At 40.1% G+C, this 23,857-nt stretch overlaps 1 protein-coding gene across 1 annotated transcript in view; it reads left to right on the forward strand.

The window, feature by feature from the left end:
* LOC135198503 (uncharacterized) overlaps nt 1–23,857 on the forward strand; it is a 143,641-nt gene that overhangs the window by 91,135 nt on the left and 28,649 nt on the right. The window contains exons 5-7 of the mRNA XM_064226125.1: nt 1,646–1,778; nt 8,643–8,760; nt 9,102–9,295. Coding sequence (XP_064082195.1) covers nt 1,646–1,778; nt 8,643–8,760; nt 9,102–9,295 — 445 coding nt within the window. The remainder of the gene's footprint in view (nt 1–1,645; nt 1,779–8,642; nt 8,761–9,101; nt 9,296–23,857) is intronic.

The following is a 23,857-nucleotide window of genomic DNA, read 5'->3' on the forward strand; positions in this document are numbered from 1 at the left end:
CGGCGGGAGAGAGAGAGAGGGGGGGTGGCCTACTCCTCCCCGTCCCAACAACTACCCGCTCGGTGACCCGGTACCCGATACAAGTGGTCGCCCTATACCCCAGCTGGGAAGAACCCCTGGCCTCCTCAGAGAAGGAGGGAGGGAAGGCTACTGAGGTTGTCATGGCAACCAAGGGTCCCCAGACCCTCCCTATACCTGGTAGGGAGGGAAGGGGAAGGGTAAGGTGCGATGGAACACGAGACCGGCAAGTGGCCTAAGCCGCGATAGAACACAACCGTGGGAGGGCCATGTGAACCAGGCTGTACCAATACATGGGACATGCACCTAGGCTAGCCTAACACCCTAAATAGAACTAAAATTACATCGTAAAAGGTGGAAAAGATACTTTTAGTAAAAGAAAAAGAAGCCCAGGAGGAGGCAAACTGTTCCGAGGAACAGTTGACTACTCGGAGCCAGCGAAAGCCGATGAAGAGCAAGAGCCGGGATGCTGGGCCGAGAAACACAGAATAGCCCTCAAATACCAAACTAAGAGAAATGGTAAACGGGCTGACCTAGCTAAAAAGGCGATGTAAAAACGATGGAACGTGATATAGTAAGCCCATAAGTACAAGAAGTCCCAGTATGGAAGACCGGGAATTCTAAACATGAGGCAGCATGGCGCCGCCACGAGTCGACCGGGAAACCGTATATGACCTATTAGAAGGAAAATACTGGTCCCTGGAAGACTAAAATACGGTTAAAAAACTACTAATTATGAGGCACTTAACTTAGCCGATGCGATGGCAGCACGTTCCATGATAGATAAGGAGGTAAATCCAAAGATATACAGCACAAGTGAAAAAATGCGTACAACGCGTACTGTCTAATGATTAAGGATGACCGCTAGGGGCGCTGCTGTCCGTGGCGTCCCTAGTAGTAGTAGTAGCGGCCGGCATCACCCGTTAGTATCAGCTCTCTCTAGTGGGGATTTGATTGGAAGGTCTAAATGGTGAATGTCTCGTGGTAGTGATCCCACTCGCCCCTATTCTCATACCGACACTTCTTTTATAGAGTGAGCGAGTCAGTTTTACTGACATTTTCTTAATTTTGTTTTTCTCTGGTAATTTTAGATTAATTTTGCCTAGAAAGAATGATATTAAGGATCCTTTCATAGGCCGACACGAGCTGAGCCCAGAAAATAAAATAGCACATAAGTGCTTGTAATTAGAAGTAAAACAGCATACAAGTGCTTGCAACTAGGGGGTAATCAGATTCCTGCTGTAAGGTTGATATTAACCATTACCTAAAACTATTCCCTAATAGTAATGCCTGAATCAGCAATTTTGTTTAGTAAGTGTCAGCTACCATAGGGATATCATTCCTTGATTCCTCTTTCAAAGGTCTTGAATAACTTTCAATACCATCCAGTCACACAATGTGAAAAATAAGATTAGTTTTATTTGCAAGTATTACTTATTCTTTTCCCAAGGTATTTGGAAGGGAATGTCTAGAAATATGGAAGTACATATTATATGCTGTATGGATATTCTCTCTCTCTCTCTCTCTCTCTCTCTCTCTCTCTCTCTCTCTCTCTCTCTCTCTCTCTCTCTCTCTCTCTCTCTCTCTCTCAGTTGATACTATTTAAGAAAATTTATTATCATTTCAGCTTCGTAACAGAATGGACGTTGCCCAAAGCCCCTCTTGTACCTGAAGTGACAACGTTGGTTCTCAGTGACTGCTGGAATGACTATAATTTGCTTAGCCCACAGAGAAATGCATCACTGAGACTTACAAATGATGTAAGTTGATTTTCATTTGTTCGGCTTAGGAATATGTCACTTGAAGGCTTTTAAATTCTGCCATTGTGTGATTGCCTCTTAAAGAAATTACAACATTAGTATCTGTTATTTTATTTCTGTGTATGGCACTTGGTCAGTTTGTTATTAAAGTGAAAGTAATAATTCACTGCATATTTGTAGTAGATACTTTGCAGTTTTATTTACTGTACAGTGTAATGTTACTGGAAAAGCCAGCCTCTTCTGCTACTGACATCATAAACCATTTTAACAGTTTCCCCTATTTTGACACTCTTCTGTTATGAAGACAAATGGTTTTGTTTAAGAAAAACTATTGTTTGTAAACAACTATAAATGGGCAATTTACAAGCCTCCATTATTGGTTCTAATGCCTGTGCAGTTTGGATGACCTATCTGCTGAATAGTGGCTGAAAATGAATATTTGTGGATTTTTCTGTGGAATGTATATTCACATTATTCACAGAAAATTTGCCTACTCGCAATATTTTTTATAGAGAAATATTCACTAAATACTGTATTTTCATATCATTTCAATGACTAAATAAATTTTTTGTGGTAAAACTATTAAAATACTCAGGAATAAGCATTTTCAGAGGGATTTTTGGTGGGTTGTGGTTTGTATCCCCCGTGAATACCAGGGGTTGATCATATTACAGTATTAAATTAATATCTGAATCAGAAGACAAGAAATTGATGTTGGTAGTAAAAAAAAAAAAAAATCTCTCAGTTGATCACACTTGTTTGACCCATAGATATTTGATGACTAATCTGCATGATCCAATCCCTAAATTCAATTAATTTTGAACACTTCCATTTAAACATGTACTATTATGTTTTCTCATTCTCATTATCTGAAAAACTGTAGAAGTTTTATATAAAACTAGAAATTTAGTTTAACTGAAGTTTATTTACACTAAATTACGCGAGTAAGCAGGTTACACCTTAAGGGTGACAGGGACTCAAAGGGGTCCAGAAATTAAGTGGAAAGCGGTTGATTGCAGGTCAACTGGGACATGTGGCTGCAAAATGATTCAGGCACAGAAATAAGGTTTGCGCCCAACAAGTTGCAGAATAGTTCTGGTGCCGCTTCCAAGGGATTCCAAATTTCAACCAAAACGGTACGAGTTATTTGCATCTGCAAAGGGACTGCATTCTAGGATCAGGACTAAGGCGATAGATGTGGGGAACATTAAACACAATTCTCTTATTATTTCACATCAGATTCCACTCACAGGGATTTAGAATGACTGGGAGCTTTTACAGAAAAGTATACTGCGTTGTTTTATTAACTAAGGGGATGTTTAGCATGAAACAACAACGTTACTTCCCGACGTAGGAGACGCTAGTCTAGGTGGAGATATCACAATTAGATTTAATATCGCTACTACCATCACAAGGGAAATTATTTACAGCATTGATGGTAGCAATGGGGGACTGCATTATGGTAACTAAAAATAAGGACTGTGATGCTGAGCCAATAGGGGGAAAGTCGCCTTGGAAAAATGATAAGGAGTACAGACGAGGAAAACAACAGCAACTGACTGCACTCAAAATTACTCCATTACAATACCTGGGCATCCATGGTCTTATTTTCTTCCGAATTGCTGAGCAGGGGTTAGCACTATGGGCAATAATTGAACATGTGGTGGTCCCCAGAGGGGGAGGGAGAGCATTGGGGGAGAGGAGTGAACACTGCACCAGCTTGAGGAGTTCTTATGAAGGATCGTCGGTTGTCTCCTGAATTTATAACGTTGCTTACAGCTCTCTCTTCCCAACACGTGTTTTGCTTAAGGTCTGTCCACTTTCTCCTTCCACTATAAGCCCTGCCCAAAGTCTGAATCACGGGGCCCTGCTGCAGTCCTTTGGGGGTTAATTTCAAAGGCAGCCAATCGGAAGGGGCAAAGAGGTACTTAAAGAGAACTCAGGCTGGTGAAGAGGGACGACTGAAAAAAATGTCTGAATTTCGTTCTAAAGTGAGGTTTTTGCCTTGGTTCTGGCTTAAACCCTGAACACATTTTTTACAGTTTTCCAGTTTACAACCAGTAGGAATATTTTTAGGAATTACTTTGAAAATAATGTTTTCAGAATCTTCATCGTTTTCATTTCATTTATTGTTAAGATTTTAAGTTGCATTAAAAAATGTGATATGATATATAATTAATAAAAAAAACATTTTGGCCCTTCCCTATGACAATTAAAAACATTAGCACCGCAATCTGGTGAAACCATTTATTAATGATAACTGGTTGCTCAGATGCTCATTTCCATCCCAGTTCCCCTGTAGTAGGTAGTGCCGGCAGTGTACCTAACAATTGATCCATAGTGCAACTGTGTGGTTTTCCTCCTATTACACCTTTCAAATCTTTTACTGTCAAATTCCATTTCAGTGCTGAATGACTTCATAGGTCCCACTGCTTGACCTTTGGCCAAAATTCTATATTCAATTAACCCTTAAACGCCGAAGTGGTAAAATAAAAATTGTCTCCCGTGTGCCGGAGGGGTTTCGGAGTGAGCGCGGAAGCGGAAAAAATATTTTTTTCAAAAAATTACAGCGTGCTTAGTTTTGAAGAATAAGAGTTCATTTTTGGCTCCTTTTTTTGTCATTGGCTGAAGTTTAGTATGCAACCATCAGAAATGAAAAAAATTATCATTATCATATTTAAATAATGCGATATATGATAGCGCAAAAACAAAATTTTATATATAATTGTATTCAAATCGCGCTGTGCGCAAAACGGTTAAAGGTAACGAGTTACTTTTTTTGTTGTTGTAATGTACACTAAATTGCGATCATTTTGGTATATAACATATTATAAAAAGATAAAAGCAACACAGAAAATATTATCACAAAATAATGCATGAATTCGTAACGAGCGGACGTAAACAAATATTTTTTTTAAAAATTCACCATAAATCTAAATATTGTCCTAGAGACTTCCAATTTCTTTCAAAATGAAGACAAATAATTGAATATTACTATACTGTAAGAGTATTAGCTTACAATTGCAGTTTTCGACCATATCTGACGAGTTAAAGTTGACCAAATGTCGAATTTTTTTATATATATTTTTTTATATGCAATTATTTCGGAAATTAGAAAAGCCACAACCTTTAAATATTTTTTTGTTTTATTCTACATGAAATTGCGCACATTTTCACATATAAAACTCTATGAAATGCCTAATATGAAACGGAGCAAATATTCCGAGAATGGGACGTACGCATTTCGGAGATTTGTGGCGGAGAATCCGCGCTCGGAGGGAAGGAAAGTTTTTTTCATAAATTCACCATAAATCGACATATTGTGCTAGAGACTTTGAATTTGTTTCAAGATGAAGATAAATGACTGAATATTACTAGACTGTAAGAGTTTTAGCTTACAATTGCGTTTTTCGACCATTTCGGTAGAGTCAAAGTTGACCGAACGTGGTTTTTTTTCTATTTATCGTGATTTATATGCAAATATTTCAAAAATGAGAAAAGCTACAACCTTCAATTATTTTTTGTTGTATTCTACATGAAATTGCGCACATTTTCATACATAAAACTTTATGTAACGGCTAATTTAAAATGGTGCAAACATTACCACAATCGCACATATGATTTTTTCGGAAGAGTTACCGCGCGGACGTAAAAAAAATGTTATTTTATTCATAAATTCACCATAAATCGCAATATTGTGCTAGAGACTTCCAATTTGTTGCAAAATGAAGGTAAATGATTGAATATTACTAGAATATAAGCGGTTTAGCTTACAATTGCGTTTTTCGACCATTTCGGTAGAGTCAAAGTTGACCGAAGGTTGAAAATTTGTCACATCATTTTTTATATGAAAATATTTCAAAATTGATAAAAGCTACAACCATGGGTTTTTTTAGTTGCATTGTGCATGAAATTGCGCACATTTCCATATATAAAACTTTATGTAACGGCTAATTTTAAAATGGTGCAAACATTACCACAATCGCATGTATGATTTTTTTTGGAAGAGTTACCGCGCGGACGTAAGGAAAAAGTTTTCATAAATTCACCATAAATCGAAATATGGTGCTAGAGACTTCCAATTACTTGCAAAATTAAGGTAAATGATTGAATATTACTAAAATATAATAGTTTTAGCTTACAATTGCGTTTTTCGACCATTTCTGTAGAGTCAAATTTGACTGAAGGTTGAAATTTTGGCACTTATCGTTATTTATGTGAAAATATCTCAAAACTGTTAAAAGCTACAATCATGTGTATTTTTGTGTTGTATTCTACATAAAAATGCGCACATTTTCATATATAATACTCCATGTAACGGCTAATTTAAAATGGTAAAAAAATTATGTCAAAGTGACGAAATAATTTCCGAGATGTGTCACAGATACTTTTTAGTGCGGCAAGAAAGAAATTCGCGCTTGCGCGCCTGCGTAACGATTGTAAACAAAACAACACCTTGACCCATGAACTCCCAGCATCCCCCAAGGTGCGTGATTCAAGAGTTTTGGGCTGGTAGGCCTAAAAGTATTTTTCCGCGAATTTTAAAAAAAACTTTTGTATGTTGACGTAAAATACGTCCAGTCGGCACCCGAGAGACAAAAAATGTTGACATAAAATACGTCCAGTCGGCGTTTAAGGGTTAATATTCATCCTAGTCTCTTAAATCAGATAAACGTAAGCTTCAGCTCAATGCCACAGTGATCAGTTTTATATGGTACCTTGTTTTATGGTGAAAGTTGATGGTTTTCTCTTAAAAGTTTTTATTTTTTTATTTTGCATAATTGTAATCATCAAAATGATCAAAACTTGTAAATTCCTGTTCTTGATATGTATGGATATGTTAAAATTACCTTAAATCTTTGGACACATATTGCTCAATAATGCCACACCTGGCAACTCTAGAAAGGGGGTGGAGCTTCAAAATCATAGCGTTTGTAGCTTTTTAGATTTCCATTAACTTTACACCATAAAGATTATACTTGAATGTAGTAAAAGGCTCTATATTATTCATTAATGTTGTTTGGTGACGTCGGTACAGAGTAGAATATCAGTCATCCTTTTTTAATACCTACTGTGAAACCTTACTTATTTGTAATGTTTGACACTAAACTGATGTAAAATTCATGCGTAATTGAAGACTGATCTTAGAAAATGAGAGAAAATGTTTTAAAATGTGGGCAGTACTTGTGGAAATTGTGAGGAACAATACAGTAAAGAATGAAATATGAGAGAGAGAAGAGAGAGAGAGGAGAGAGAGAGAGAGAGAGAGACGAGAGACCGATGAGAGAGAGAGAGAGAGAGAGAGAGAGAGAGAACATAGGCCTATGGATAGAGATACTTAATTCATTATATTTACTTTGAGAGATTGAGTGATCATATTTTTTCAGATGTGTTTCAAAAGTGTAGTCCTTACCTTACAGACCTTACATCTTGTTCGGGTTGCCCCAGGTCCCTCAGTGAGAGAGAGAGAGAGAGAGAGAGAGAGAGAGAGAGAGAGAGAGAGAGAGAGAGAGAGAGAGAGCAAAACCTGTTTATGTGAAAGCGTAGGCCTATTAATAACTATAGTACTTAATTTCATTATATTTTCTTTGGGACATTGAGTGATGATATATATTTTTAAAGAATGTTTTAGAAGTGGAGAGAGAGAGAGAGAGAGAGAGAGAGAGAGAGAGAGAGAGAGAGAGAGAGAGAGAGAGAGAGAGAGTATTGGTGATGGACTTGTGATGGGTAAAGGCAGAAGAAAGAGCGGTGAGTCGGTGCACAGATACCTGGGAAACAGGGCGATATGCTGCACTATGTTAGATAGAATTTGAAGGATCATAGTATTCAAGTTAATTCTCTAAGAAATTCATACCCTAATCTTGATTTCATTCGACAGTTGCTGTAACATTCAAAGATTGTAAAAAGACATGGAAAATTTCAAACATAGGCTGCGGTCATTCTTGCTCTCTTGATATAGTCTGTACTTTTGGAAATTGGTTTTCATCCACAAATCATTAACGAAAAAAGCTGTGTTAATTAAAAATATTTATTACCACAAATAACTCAGTATGTATGTATTGCACAGACAATTAAAGTTTTATATCATGCAAAAAATGCTGATGTGTTTAGAGATCTTCCTGCCTTGCGGCAAAGTAATGCAGTTGTGTAGAAAGTAAAATAATTACATTCACCACTTACGATGATGCAATATATTCCTGTTCATGGAGGAAAACAAGTAAATATTGTTGTCGTGATTCATAGCACTACAATCAGAAATTCACATTCTATCTACCAGATCTCTGTGAACAAATCCATCTGAGATATTCCAATTACTTAGGACATATATTGGGTTTTTAAGCATCTGAAAGGTTTTGTTTTGCAGTTTTAACTTATATGACATAATTTGCAAAGTATTTTCATATTTTAGAGTAATTTTAGCAAGATTATGTCTTTTCAGTAAAAAAAAAAAAAGGGAAATTCAATGAGCGAAAGCTTATGAAAACTGTATCTTCACTTTTCTTGTCGATAGTACATTTTACTGGCCAATATTATCATGTCCTGTATATACGTACAACTGATTTCTCCTGAGAGAAGCTTCTCCTTTTGGAAGGAAGGGTTTGCAGTTGGTTAAGCACTTCTTAGCCTATTTATGGTTCTAGATAGGCATGTGGAGGTATGGCAGACTTTATGGCAGGACCCTAATCTTTTTAGAATTGCATTTTAACACACCATGGGCAATAATGCTTGACTGAGTCATTATTGTAGGAAAATAGCGACTGCACTAGTGGTGGTGGTAGAGAATCAATCGCTTTTCACCAGTAGTGTTTCTTAGTTTTAGTTCCATACCAATGTTTACCTCTAATGTTTGTTTTTCTTTTGCAGATGTTTGATGGTTTGAAGTCCTTGGAGCACCTATACCTAGTCAATTGTTATGTCTCGAATATGACAGCTGAGCCATTTGTTAATCTAACCACCCTGCAGAAATTTCATATAACTGGAGGTATTTCAGCAATATAATTTTATTTTTATTGATGTAATAATTTTCACTGTTACATTTCTTGGCTGAACATAGCTTTCAGATTCAGTAATGGAATGAATGAACTTTGTAATTATTCAACATGTTGAGTTTGAGTAAGTGCTATAGATTTCCCTGAGTGTTACCTCTTATTTACTGAATTATTTGTTTGTGTTAGCAGTTATCTTGATTAAACAGAAACATGTATAACTAAATCTTAGTGTTGCAAAACATAATCATGGCTTTGTAGTATTCCCTTTTTTATATAGTATTTATTTAGTTGAAATTGGGATTGTTATTTCTAGAAGGGTAAACTTTTTTTGTAGGTAGTGGTATTGGATGTGAACAGGAGATGGAGTGGGTCATTAATTGGATTAAGGCTGGTAAGGCAGAAGTATCAAATGACACCATATGTTTCGTTGCCCGAGACCGAAGACAAGGGGGTGGAGGTTTACTAATTTTGGCAACATCTTACAGTTTTAGTGGACATCCTTTCCTGTTAATTATGGACCATCGAAAGGTGAGTAAGAAGGAAATAAAGAATTTAAAAGGAGAAAAAAATAATTGGTAGTAAAATTGCAAAATGTTTGCGAGTATAATTCTGCAATAGGACTTTTTATAACAAAATTATTATTTTTGCAAAAACAGATATTGCTTGCACAAGTGCTAGTTGCGCCATTCATATTTTCTTTCATACTTTATTGTGCATTCACTCACACTTTTCTTCATTCATACATATGAGTAATGTCTAATATGTAGCGAGTTTTTTATTTTTTTAATTTGTTCATGAAACTTACCTGTCAGATATATATATAGCTGTATTTTCCGAATCCGACAGAAATTTAAACACTTACGACACACGCAGTGGGAGTCAGGTGGTTAGTACCCATTCCCGCCACTGGGAGGCGGGTATCAGGAATCATTCCCATTTTCTATTCATAATTTTTCTGTCGCCGGTGCTGAAAACACCTGTTTGCAGCACCTCCGTCCAGATTTTGGAAACTTACTAGCTACTTGAGTATCCCTTTGGTTTTTTTTTCTTTGGTATCTGAATTGGATCGGTGGCTTGGCACACACTGACTTTGGATTGATTTGAATTTGGTATTGATTTTTCTTTGATCAAGATGTCAGGGTCTAGTTCTGCTAGCTCTAGATTTTGTTCTATGTCCGAAGTAGAGGTAGGCTACTGAAAGCTTCAGTGGACCCACATTCTGTTTTGTAAAGTTTGCAGGGGGAATGAATGTACGTTTGAAAGTCGTTTTTTTGTTGTAAGGAGTGTGAAAGATTAACAGAGTCGGAATGGAAGGCGTATGAAACCTATCTTAAGAAACTTGAGCGAGATAGGTTAAGGAGGTCTTCCTCCAGGAGTGTTTCAGGTAGGCTAGATTTTAATGATTCTCCTGCTAACCCTCCTTCTGTAGATTATGCTCCTACCCCTGTAGTGTTGCCTCCGGCCCCTGAAACAGTGTCGGTAGAAGGTAATACTTTATCGCTAATTCTTGAATCGATTCGTAACTTAGAATCAAAAGTGTTAGCTCTGGAGAGCAAAAGTGAAGAGAAGTGCAGTGAAAGTGCCCCTTGTGTAGTGGAGGGTGCGTCAGATCGGCCTCATTCCGCCTCTAGACCTAGACCTCTGCTTGACTCCCAGATTACGGGGAGAGAGCATGTCGAAAGTCGAAGGAGGGTTTACGAGGAACCCCCACCGATCTGGCGTGCCTTCGGCAGCTTCTGACGAACCTACCCAGACTGCCAAGGAGCGTGCGCGTGCACGTCTTCTCAAGGAGTGCTTTTCTTCTTCTGAAGCTTCCTCCCCGCGCAAGGGGTGGAGCTCTCATACCGCATCACGTCCGCTGAAAAGGACGGCTCGCGTTCGGGACGCTTCACGTCCAAGTTGTTCTCCGGAACTTTGTCGTCGCCTGATAGTGCGTTTGCTGCTTTTCCTCCGCAGCAAGAAGCGTAAGGATTATTTCGGAGGCGGAGTCTTTCCTAGATGTTTCCTTCGAGCGCCGCAGTCGCTCTAAGGTGCGTGAAGTGGCGGTTCCTGGGAGTAGGAAGAAGGCGTCCCCTCGCCACTCGCCTGCTCACAGGATCAGCCCCTCCCCAGAAAAGGAGGCTTCACCTACAAGCAAGATTCTCCAGTCTCTTCAGCAGCAACTTCGAGATGTTTTTTCTTCGAGAGAGACTGTTCCACGTCGCCGTAAGAAGGATGACAATCTTCCGTGAAGAGGTCGAGGCGTTCTCCCTCTCCTCTCCTCGCTCGTCTCTCTCTCCGTTTGAGTCTCCCTCTAGAGTTCGTTCTGCTCCCCAGCAACTTTCTAGAGGAGGCGAGAAATTCGTTTCTCGCTCTCGTGAAGCGGTTGTTTCCGCTGCTACGAAACTTGTTGTTAAGAAGCGCGTTTCTTTAGATGCCGAGCGCGCTTCTGTGAAAGTCAAGCGCGCTTTAGTGGACGCCGAGCGTGATTCGGTGCAAGGTAAGCGAGCGCCAGTGGACGCTCAGCGCGCGCCAGTGGACGCCAGGTGTACACCTGTTGCTGTCGAGCGCGCTTCAGTCGGCGCCAGTAGATTGGCTTCGGACGCCACATCGCCGCCCGCGGCCATACGGACGTCAGTTTTTCCACCTCCGCAAGCGCAAGCGGAAGCGGGAACTCTTCCTGTTCGCCGCTCTTTCTCTTTTGAGAAAGCTCGTGACTCTTCTTTACTTCCTCCGACTTCTCCAGTGTCTGAAGAGGAAATTAGTGACGCTTTCGTCGAAGTGGACGAAGAACAGCAGTTGGCTCCAGTTTCGACGGACTACAAGGTTTTGACTCGTTTGCTACAGTCAGTCTTTGCAGACACTTTCCAACCTGAAGCTCCACGTACTCCTCCCTCTCAGTTTTCGTCATCCAAAGCTACTAAGATCTCGGGCTTTGTGAAAATGAAGAAATCGCTTTCTACGAAGCAAGCTTTTCGAAAGGTCCATGATTGGATGGAAAAGAGGAAAGCTTCAGGCAAGACTTCTTTCGCTTTACCACCTTCAAGACTTTGTGGCAAAGCTGGTATGTGGTATGAGACGGGAGAAAACGTCAGAGTTAAGCTTCCAGCCTCAGCTCAAGGAGACTTTGGTAGTATTGTGGATGCCGCCAGAAGATCTTTTCTGTCTTCCTCTAAGGTCTCTTGGACGCATAGTGAGTTAGACTTTCACCTTAAAGGCCTCTTCAGGACACTAGAGGTCTTTTAATTTTCTTGACTGGTGCCCTAGGAGTATTGGATGCCAGGTCCAGAGTTCTGATTCCATCAGTCTGGGGGAGCTGTCCAGTGTATTGTCTTGCATGGACAAGGCCGTCAGGGATGGTTCTGAGGAATTGGCTGCTCATTTCAGCACGGGACTGCTTAAGAAGAGAGCACTTTTTTGCAATTTTACTGCAAAGTCGGTCTCACCAGCGCAAAAAGCGGATCTTCTTTTCGCTCCTTTCTCAGAACATCTCTTCCCCCAGTCTATGGTAAAGGACATAGCTGCCAGTCTCCAGGAGAAAGCAACCCAAGACCTTCTGGCACAGTCTTCTAGGAAGCCTACTACTACTTCGTCTTCTGGGTCCTCTGCTTTGAAGAAATCGAAGCCCTTTCGATCTGCTTCTTCCTCGAAGCCAGCCCCTCGAGGAAGAGGCTCTTTCAGAGGCAAGACTCCCGCTCCTTCCAAGAGCAAGAAGTGAGAGGGAAGTCCTTCAGCCACCGGTAGGAGCCAGACTTCTACATTTCGCGAAAGCATGGGAAGAGAGAGGTGCCGACGCTTGGTCTCTGGACATCGTCAAGAAGGGGTACAGAATTCCTTTCCTGATGTTACCCCCGCTGTCTTCGACACCAAAGGATTTGTCTCCTTCGTATCGGAGAAAAGCAGAAAGTGCTTCACGATCTTCTAGATCAAATGATCGAGAAGCAGGCGGTGGAACAGGTCTTCGACCGGAGTTCTCCGGGGTTTTACAACCGTCTGTTCCTAGTGCCGAAGCAGTCAGGGGGGTGGCGCCCCGTTCTGGATGTCAGCAGTCTAAATCGCTTCGTTACTAAGCAGAAGTTCAAGATGGAGACACCTCAATCCGTGCTTGCAGCCTTAAGACCGGGGGATTGGATGGTCTCTTTAGACCTTCAGGACGCATACTTTCACGTCCCCATCCATCCCCGATCAAGGAAATACCTGCAGTTTGTCCTGAAAGGGAAGGTTTTCCAATTCAGGGCACTCTGCTTCGGTCTCAGCACGGCGCCGATGGTGTTCACCGTTCTTATGAAGAACGTTGCGAGGTGGCTCCATCTTGCGGAAATAAGGATCTCTCTCTACCTAGATGACTGGCTTATTCGAGCCTCATCGCAAGACCGGTGTCTGAAGGACCTTCACACGACTCTGTCGTTAGCGAGGTTCCTGGGACTTCTGGTGAATCTCGAAAAGTTGCATCTGACTCCTTCTCAATCCTTAGTCTATCTGGGGATTCAGATGGACTCAGTGGCTTTTCGGGCTTTTCCGTCCCAGGGGCGACAACTTCAATGCCTAGACAAAGTGTCAGCCTTTCTAGGGAAGGAAACATGCTCGGTGAGGGAATGGATGAGTCTGCTGGGGACCATTTCCTCACTGGAGAAGTTTGTTTCTCTGGGAAGGTTGCACCTCCGACCACTTCAGTTCTTCCTCTCAAGCAATTGGTCACGCAAACAGGATCTAGAAGAGGTCTTGTTTTTGACGGAAGAAGTGAAAAAGCACCTCAAATGGTGGTTGGATCCAAAGAAGCTGGCGGAAGGACTTTCGCTCAAGCTTCGGAACCCCGACCTAGTGTTGTTCTCCGACGCGTCCTCCACGGGTTGGGGAGCAACACTGGGAGGGAGAGAAGTGTCAGGCACCTGGAGAGGGGAACAGGTGTCCTGGCACATCAATCTAAAAGAACTTTCAGCGGTTTACCTTGCTCTAAGGTTCTTCCAAGAGGAAGTCTCCAACAAAGTGGTTCAGATAAACTCGGACAACACCACAGCCTTGGCATACCTCAGGAAACAGGGGGGAACTCGCTCTCCTTCTCTGTTCGCCATCGCGAAGAATATCCTGATTTGGGCGAAGTCGCAAAACGTCACGATTCTGACAAGATTTGTGTCAGGCGTGGAAAAACGTGCGAGCGGACCTTCTCAGTCGGCAAGGACAGCTTCTGCCGACGGAATGGACCCTTCATCAGGAAGTATGCCAGGCGCTATGGAAGCTGTGGGACGTCCTCATGTGGACGTTTTCGCAACTTCTTCCCGAACGAAGAGACTTCCGCTGTATTGCTCCCCAGTTCTGGACCCGGGAGCAGTGGCAGTAGACGCCCTACTGTGGAATTGGTCGGGACTAGACATTTACGCTTTTTCCCCATTCAAAATCCTCGGGGAAGTAATGAGGAAGTTCGCTGCATCAGAAGGGGCGAGAATGACCCTCATCGCCCCCTTCTGGCCAAGCAGGTCGACTGGTTCACGGAGGTGATGTCCTTCCTAGTAGACTTTCCAAGGACTCTGCCCCTAAGGAAAGATCTACTCAGACAGCCCCACTTCGAGAGGTACCACAAAAACCTCCCCGCTCTGAGTCTGACTGCGTTCAGACTATCAAGAAGTTGGCCAGAGCGAGGTGTTTTTCAAGACCTGTGGCAACGGCAATTGCCACCGCAAGGAGGCCCTCCTCAATCGCAGTTTACCAATCAAAGTGGGCTGTCTTTAGAAGTTGGTGCAGAAGGAAGGGCATTTCCTCCACCTCAACCTCTGTGAGCCAGATAGCAGATTTCCTTCTTCACCTTAGGAAAGAAGCGAAACTAGCCGTTCCCACGATTAAAGGCTACAGAAGCGTGCTTTCTGTGGTCTTCAGGCATAGAGGACTCGACTTAGCGAATGATAGAGACATTCATGATCTCATTAGATCATTTGAGACTGTGAAAGTTCTCCAACCGAAAGTACCATCGTGGAACTTAGACGTGGTACTTAAGTTTCTCATGTCGAGTCAATTTGAACTGCTCCATTTAGCCTCGCTTAGGAATCTTACTAAGAAGACCATTTTCCTAACCGCTCTGGCGACGGCGAAGAGGGTTAGCGAAATTCAAGTCATAAGCAAGCATATTGGGTTCAAGGATCATAGTGCAGTTTGTTCCTTAAGTCCTACGTTCTTAGCAAAGAACGAGAACCCTTCCAACCCTTGGCCGAGGACGTTCGAGATCAAAGGGTTGTCGGAGCTAGTGGGACCTGAAGCTGAGAGAGTCCTGTGTCCTGTCAGGGCTCTCAAGTTTTATTTGCAGAGAACCAGAGCATGCAGAGGTTCTTCGGAGAACTTGTGGTGCTCTGTGAAAAAACCAGATCTTCCGATGTCGAAGAATGCACTGGCGTTCTTCTTAAGAAGTACGGTTAAGGAAGCCCATGAAAAGTGTAGTGAAAGTGACATGGAGCTTCTGAAAGTGAAAGCCCACGAGTTGAGGGCTATTGCTACTTCGGTGGCTTTTCACAAAAATATGGCAATCAAAGATATTTTGGGCGCCACTTATTGGCGAAGCAATTCGGTGTTCGCTTCACACTACCTGCGGGAGGTGAAAGCAACATACGAAAATTGTTACTCGCTCGGACCATACGTCGCTGCAGACACTGTTTTGGGGGCAGGAGGTAGCGCTCATCCTATCCTTTAATGGTTTAGGGGAGTTTTTAACTTGTGTTATGGTTGTGGGGTTGACCGCCTGCGGCGGATCTCCCCTCCATTAGCTTAGTCTATGTGGGATACTTTTGGTAGGCTACGCCAGGTGGTTTGGTTTTACTTCGTTGCCCTCATTTGTATGGTCAATGGTCTAGTCACGTCGTGGTCTCGCCCTGTTGACAGATCATCTGGAGTGCACCAGCTTTATAGGTCTCTACCTTGCTGGCAACTCTAGTAGCACAAGCAGACTTACGCGGCAGTAACCACGAAGTCAGCTATGCTAACAGGTAAGGAATCAAGATATCAATTATCTGCATATATATGTTTCCTAAAATCTTCTATTCTGTCTACTCCCACCACCAAAGGTGGGATTCAGCTATATATATATATCTGACAGGTAAGTTTCATGAACAAAATGATATTGTAATGATACAATTAAGTTTGTTCATACTTACCTGGCAGATATATATAATCAAGTACCCACCCACCTCCCCTCAGGAGACAGTGGAAATAAAAATTATGAATAGAAAATGGGAATGATTCCTGATACCCGCCTCCCAGCGGCGGGAATGGGTACTAACCACCTGACTCCCACTGCGTGTGTCGTAAGTGTTTAAATTTCTGTCGGATTCGGAAAATACAGCTATATATATATCTGCCAGGTAAGTATGAACAAACTTAATTGTATCATTACAATATCATATTTTTTACCTTAGCCAGTAGCACTGATCGTTACAGTTTTTAGACATTCATCCAAATATTTCATCTTTTCTTCAATTGTTAATCTTTACTAATGGTTACTTTTGGTTCTCCATTCTGTCTCAGATATTTTGGTTTTTGTGATGGCTTAGTGTTGAATGGTTACAAAAGTTTTTTTATTTTTGTTTTTTTATGTAAATCCTGTTACTTATTGTCTATTTTGCTCTGGCACTGTGTTCTGGAATGGTTAGTCTTGTAGTTTATGTCATCCTTTGATATGGACTTTGTGCAGTAGCCAGCATTGTTCCCCACTGCCCCTTAATTGAAGTAAGAACTTGGTGGTCAGTCAGTGGTTCTTGTATGTTCAGAGGTGTGCAAATAAATGTTGTGCTCCTGCCTTTGTATTATTGGAATTGTTGTACTTCTCTGTTTCCCATTGCTCTGTGGCCACAGCTGTCAAGAGAGACCAAAGTGGCATTGTCCATCACCAGTGTAGATGCCAACTTTTCTTCTGTGATGAGTTTTCACTTTCATGAATACCTCTTTCTCCAAGTGATCCTCCTGTTACTCCAGAGAGAGAATTGCCAGTCTTCTTGATTGCTGCTCTATCCATTTCTTCATTCATTCCAAATACTAAGCTTCATGCTGCAGAGCTTTTCCACCCATTTCTTCTACACTGATGGGTTTCAGTGGTCTGCAGAAGATGCTTTTCTGGTTAGAGTCAAAACAAAGGTTCCTTTAGTCCTGAAGATCAGAGAGTGCCAGATTATACTTAAAGATATTTGAGAGGGATCCAGGTCATTCATCTTCATCCCCTTCATGACTTCTTCCCTTATTCTTTTGGCACATATATGAGTTATGTGTTTTATGGAGTATCTTCCTTTTTGGTTCTTGTACTTGGTAAGGGCTCAGTCTTTCATTCCCTTTCCTTTACTGATGGAAGCTCCCATGATTCTGGAGGTTGTAGCTGGTTCCACTATCTGTGGTTTAGAGGGGATTAGACTTCTTGCAGCACTTCTTGATTTGGGGCCAACTAATATCTTAGGCCTCATATACTTTGTCCTCCCTGTTAAATTGTAAAGCAGTCTGTTTGTAAACTTTGTGGAGCCAGCTTGCACATTCAGTATAGGTCTATCTTCTCTTAGTTCTTGAACAAGTTATACATATGGTTCACATCTGTGTTCATTTGTACTATTTGTTAAAAAGCTGCTTATAATTTTTAATATTCTAAGCCAGTGTTGTCCAAACTGGGGTCCGCATACCCCTGGGGGTACGCAACATAGATCATGAGGGTACGTGAACAAACAAGGAACACACACACACACACACACACACACACACACACACCACACACACACACATCCCATTAGTGAACATCAGCCTCACATCTCACATTAACCCTTAAACGCCGGAGCGGTAAATAAAAAAATGACTCCCGTGTGCCGGAGGGGTTTGAGAGTGAGCGCGTAAGTGGAAAAAACTATTTTTTTCAAAAAATCACAGCGCTGCTTAGTTTTCAAGATTAAGAGTTCATTTTTGGCTCCTTTTTTTCTCATTGCTTGAAGTTTAGTATGCAACCATCAGAAATGAAAAAAATTATAATTATCATATATAAATAATGCGATATATGATAGCGCAAAAACGAAATTTCATATATAATTGTATTCAAATCGCGCTGTGCACCAAACGGTTAGAGGTAACAAGTTACTTTTTTTTTTCGTTGTAATGTGCACTAAATTGCGATCATTTTGATATATAACACATTGTAAAACGATAAAAGCAACACAGAAAATATTATCACAAAATGATGCATGAATTCGTAGCGCGCGGATGTAAAAAAATAATTTTTTAAAAAATTCACCATAAATCAAAATATTGTTATAGAGACTTGCAATTTGTTTCAAAATGAAGGAAAATGATTGAATATTACGATACTGTAAGAGTTTTAGCTTACAAATGCAGTTTTTTACCATTTCGAACTAGTTAAAGTTGACCGAATGTCGAATTTTTGTTAAAAATTTTTTTTTATATGCAAATATAAAAAAAATGAGAAATGCTACAACCTTCCAATAATTTTTGTTATATTGTGCATGTTTTTGCGCACATTTTCATATATAAAACTTTAAAAAAAGCGTAATATGAAAAGACTCAAATATTAGGAGAATGTCACCTACGCGTTTCCGAGATTTTCGGCCGAGAATCGGCGCGCGGACGGAATAAAAATATTTTTTTCAAAAATTTACCATAAATCGAGATATTGTTTTAGAGACTTGCAATATGTTTTAAAATGAAGATAAATGATTGAATATTACTAGACTGTAAGATTTTTATGTTATAAATGCGTTTTTTGACCTTTTCGGTTGAGTCAAAGTTGACCGATCGTAGTTTTTTTCGTACTTATCGTACTTTATATGCAAATATTTCCAAAATGATAAATGCTACAACCTTCCAATAATTTTTGTTATATTGTGCATGTTTTTGCGCACATTTTCATATATAAAACCTTAAAAAAAGCGTAATATGAAAAGGCACAAATATTAGGAGAATGTGACCTACGCGTTTCCGAGATTTTCGGCCGAGAATCGGCGCGCGGACGGAATAAAAATATTTTTTTCAAATATTCACCATAAATCGAGATATTGTTCTAGAGACTTGCAATATGTTTTAAATTGAAGATAAATAATTGAATATTACGAGACTGTAAGATTTTTATGTTATATATGCGTTTTTTGACCTTTTCGGTTGAGTCAAAGTTGACCGATCGTAGTTTTTTTCGTACTTATCGTACTTTATATGCAAATATTTCAAAAATGATAAATGCTACAACCTTCCAATAATTTTTGTTATATTGTGCATGTTTTTGCGCACATTTCCATATATAAAACTATAAAAAAAGCGTAATATGAAAAGGCTCAAATATTAGGAGAATGTGACCTACGCGTTTCCGAGATTTTCGGCCGAAAATCGGCGCATGGACGGAATAAAAATATTTTTTTCAAATATTCACCATAAATCGAGATATTGTTCTAGAGACTTGCAATATGTTTTAAATTGAAGATAAATGATTGAATATTACGAGACTGTAAGATTTTTATGTTATATATGCGTTTTTTGACCTTTTCGGTTGAGTCAAAGTTGACCGATCGTAGTTTTTTCGTACTTATCGTACTTTATATGCAAATATTTCAAAAATGATAAATGCTACAACCTTCCAATAATTTTTGTTATATTGTGCATGTTTTTGCGCACATTTTCATATATAAAACTTTAAAAAAAGCGTAATATGAAAAGGCACAAATATTAGGAGAATGTGACCTACGCGTTTCCGAGATTTTCGGCCGAGAATCGGCGCGCGGACGGAATAAAGGGATTTTGACGTAAGGAAAAATCTATTTCTGGGCGATTGGCTCGTGTCGCCAGCGAAATATCCTTTAATCTATTATTTCTAGGGTAAATGTACTAACACATACCAGAGAATAAATAAATAAAGAAAAAGGTCAGTATAACTGACTCGCTCACCCTCCCAGAGAGTGTCGGTATGAACACTATGGCGAGTGAGACCACTACCACGAGCCAAATGCCAATAGAATCCTCCCACTACAAAATCCCCCAAGAGGGGAGCCGACCCACAGAGTGGGCAGCACCTACTACTACTACTCCATCCCATGCTGCCGACTGCTGCGCCTCTGGTGGCCATCCTGAAGTTAGCAGACAATCTTGGCGATGGGATGGGTAGGGCGGGATTTCGCTGGCGACACGAGCCAATCGCCCAGAAATAGATTTTTCCTTACGTCAAAATCCCTTTTCTGGGCTCAGCTCGTGTCGCTGCGCGAAATCGTACCAGAAAAATAGACAAGATTGTAAAGTAATAAAACAAAATATAAAGGGTCTCAAAGAAAAGATAAAATAAAAATAAAACAATATAATTGCTAATAAAGATACATGTACACAGTGATACAAAAAGAAATATTACTTAATTATACTTAATGCTAATAATATTTCTTAACTTAGGTAATATACATATATACAGGAGAAATATCATATATGTACAACAATGGTATCTGTGTAAAGCTTATGTATCAAAACAATGTAAAGCAATTAATATACAAGTTGAATAAAACAAACTCAACAATAATAAAATATAAAAGAATGTATATGACTTAATATACAAAACCCGTAACCATTATGATAAGATGTATCTCCTAGCATAAAAATAAGGAGATGACATCCACGAGATCAGTAATCATCACAAATGTGAGTGTCCCTAGCAAAAAAAAATAAGGGACACCCACTATATTATCATCAAAGCAGCTAAGACACAAGGTGATCGTAAATGAACAAGGCAGGAATAGACGAACTGTTGGGTGAGGCAGGTAGAAAGGAGGACTGAATCTTCTACTAAGGATTAGTCAGAGTCAGGGGAAACTATGTTACCCGCTGCAACTGCTGAAAATTTTAGGGCTTCCAAGGACTTTAAGTAATGACGTTTGAACACTGTCGGTGATTTCCATCCAGTATACTTTTTCAACTCATCGAAGTTCATATGTTGGAAATAGTTAATTGAGGTGGCTACTGCCCTGACATCATGTGCTTTTGGGAAAGAGTCAGGATTGGCTTGTTTAATGAAGTACAGGATTTGTTGCCTGATGCCTTTAATAGATAAAGTACCACCTTTTTCTCTCCTAAAGAGAGGACCCGATGAGGATGAGGAGGTCCTAGATAGAAAGGCTCGTAACGTTGAAACTGGGCAAAGAGATATATCTTGTGGAAGGGGTAGTACCTTCCATGGTCTCAAGGCCGGCTCACGCCCTCCCACCTCATCAAAGGATCTTCATTCTTAGCTAAAAAGCTACGTTCCGGTGAAAGTAGCACTTCCCCTGTGGGAAGGAACTGAATATGATCCGGATCTCTGGATAAAGCCGACAGTTCTGAAATTCTAGCTCCTGAGGCTAAGCTTAATAAAAATAGGGTGAGCGAGTCAGTTATACTGACCTTTTTCTTTATTTATTTATTCTCTGGTATGTGTTAGTACATTTACCCTAGAAATAATAGATTAAAGGATATTTCGCGCAGCGACACGAGCTGAGCCCAGAAAAAATATTTTTTTCAAATATTCACCATAAATCGAGATATTGTTCTAGAGACTTGCAATATGTTTTAAATTGAAGATAAATGATTGAATATTACTAGACTGTAAGATTTTTATGTTATAAATGCGTTTTTTGACCTTTTCGGTTGAGTCAAAGTTGACCGATCGTAGTTTTTTTCGTACTTATCGTACTTTATATGCAAATATTTCAAAAATGATAAATGCTACAACCTTCCAATAATTTTTGTTATATTGTGCATGTTTTTGCGCACATTTCCATATATAAAACTATAAAAAAAGCGTAATATGAAAAGGCTCAAATATTAGGAGAATGTGACCTACGCGTTTCCGAGATTTTCGGCCGAGAATCGGCGCGCGGACGGAATAAAAATATTTTTTTCAAATATTCACCATAAATCGAGATATTGTTCTAGAGACTTGCAATATGTTTTAAATTGAAGATAAATGATTGAATATTACTAGACTGTAAGATTTTTATGTTATAAATGCGTTTTTTGACCTTTTCGGTTGAGTCAAAGTTGACCGATCGTAGTTTTTTTCGTACTTATCGTACTTTATATGCAAATATTTCAAAAATGATAAATGCTACAACCTTCCAATAATTTTTGTTATGTTGTGCATGTTTTTGCGCACATTTCCATATATAAAACTATAAAAAAAGCGTAATATGAAAAGGCTCAAATATTAGGAGAATGTGACCTACGCGTTTCCGAGATTTTCGGCCGAAAATCGTCGCGCGGAGGGGAAAAAAATATTTTTTTCAAAAATTCACCATAAATCGAGATATTGTTCTAGAGACTTGCAATATGTTTTAAAATTAAGATAAATGATTGAATATTACTAGACTGTAAGATTTTTATGTTATAAATGCGTTTTTTGACCTTTTCGGTTGAGTCAAAGTTGACCGATTGTAGTTTTTTTCGTACTTATCGTACTTTATATGCAAATATTTCAAAAATGATAAATGCTACAACCTTCCAATATTTTTTGTTATATTGTGCATGTTTTTGCGCACATTACCATATATAAAACTATAAAATAAGCGTAATATGAAAAGGCACAAATATTAGGAGAATGTGACCTGCGCGTTTCCGAGATTTTCGGCCGAGAATCGGCGCGCGGACGGAATAAAAATATTTTTTTCAAATATTCACCATAAATCGAGATATTGTTCTAGAGACTTGCAATTTGTTTTAAAGTGAAGGTAAATGATTGAATATTACTAGACTAAGTAATTTGCTTACCGCCAAAAAAAAAATATTTTATATATATATACGTATTATATAAGATATATATCATATATATATTTATATTATATTAAATATATATATATATATTATATATTATATCTATTTTAATAATATAATATATATTATCATATTATATCATATATATACGTATATATACATATACATATAATATATATATATATATATATATATATATATATATATATATATATATAAATTTTTTTTATCGTAAAATAAAATATATATTACATTCTTCGATTCTGGTACCAATACATAAATAAAAGGAATGCAGGTGACACTTCTCTTTTCCGCATACAATGAAATGTCTTATTATTATTTTATCATGCACACATTCAGATATATAAAAAATTGTAATAAATATAAAACTAAATATAAAATAAATGCAGAATACTCACTCGTAATCCTGACTCTTCGTTCTATTCTTGTTTTCTCCCTCCTCCATTGAAGAGTCTTGCATTTTTTTCCACTCGACATGACGAGGTACAGGTGGAGGAGGGAGACGCGCGCCCTTACTGCCGATGGACCCGGCGGCCCCGTGCGCCCTCCGCTGTCGGTTTAGGAGGCACGCTCCAATACATGACCTTAGTGTGATACTTTCGGTCACACTCCCCTATCCTGCAAAGAGCAACTTTGCAGAGACGACAGAAGAACCGGGTGTCTCTCCTTCTGCCATTCATATGGCACACCCGGCACCGTTTCTGCCTTCGCCCTTCTAAGGCCTCCAGTATGTGTTCCCCTGGCTGCAGCCGACACGCAGGGTCCACTACCCGACGAGAAGCGGTGATGGCGGGGCCGGCAGCAAGAGGGGCGTCGTCAGCAGGGGCGTCGTCAGCAGGGGTGGCGGCAGCAGGGGCGTCGTCAGCAGGGGCGGCGGCAGCAGGGGCAACGTCAGCAGGGGCGTCGTCAGCAGGGGCGTCGTCAGCAGGGGCGGCGGCAGCAGGGGCGGCGGCAGCAGGGGCGGCGGCAGGTTGAGCGAAGTTGGCCCTCCTATCTGCCCTTTCCTCTAGGGGCAGATCTGCAGCTCGGGGCAGGGGGTCAGTTATGGAAGGCCACTCATCGGGATCGAAGTTGATGAGGGCATTCCCGGCTACCTCTAGGAACTGTACGTGGGTCAACCTCGGAAGATTGTCACCGCGGTACCCACAGTACAGTATGTAGGCATTTTGGAGGGCCAACTGAAGGATGTATTTGAGGAGCTTCTGTGTCACCTTCTGGTTCTCCTGGCAAAGGGATAGTACTGGATGAGCTGATCAAAGAGATCAAGTCCTCCCATGTGCCTGTTGTAGTGCCCAATGACAGTAGGCCGCTCGGTACGAAACTCCTCAAACACAACTCGGCCCTGTCGACGTG

The sequence above is a fragment of the Macrobrachium nipponense genome, chromosome 23 (assembly GCF_015104395.2).
Source record: "Macrobrachium nipponense isolate FS-2020 chromosome 23, ASM1510439v2, whole genome shotgun sequence".
NCBI classification, from domain to species: domain Eukaryota; kingdom Metazoa; phylum Arthropoda; class Malacostraca; order Decapoda; family Palaemonidae; genus Macrobrachium; species Macrobrachium nipponense.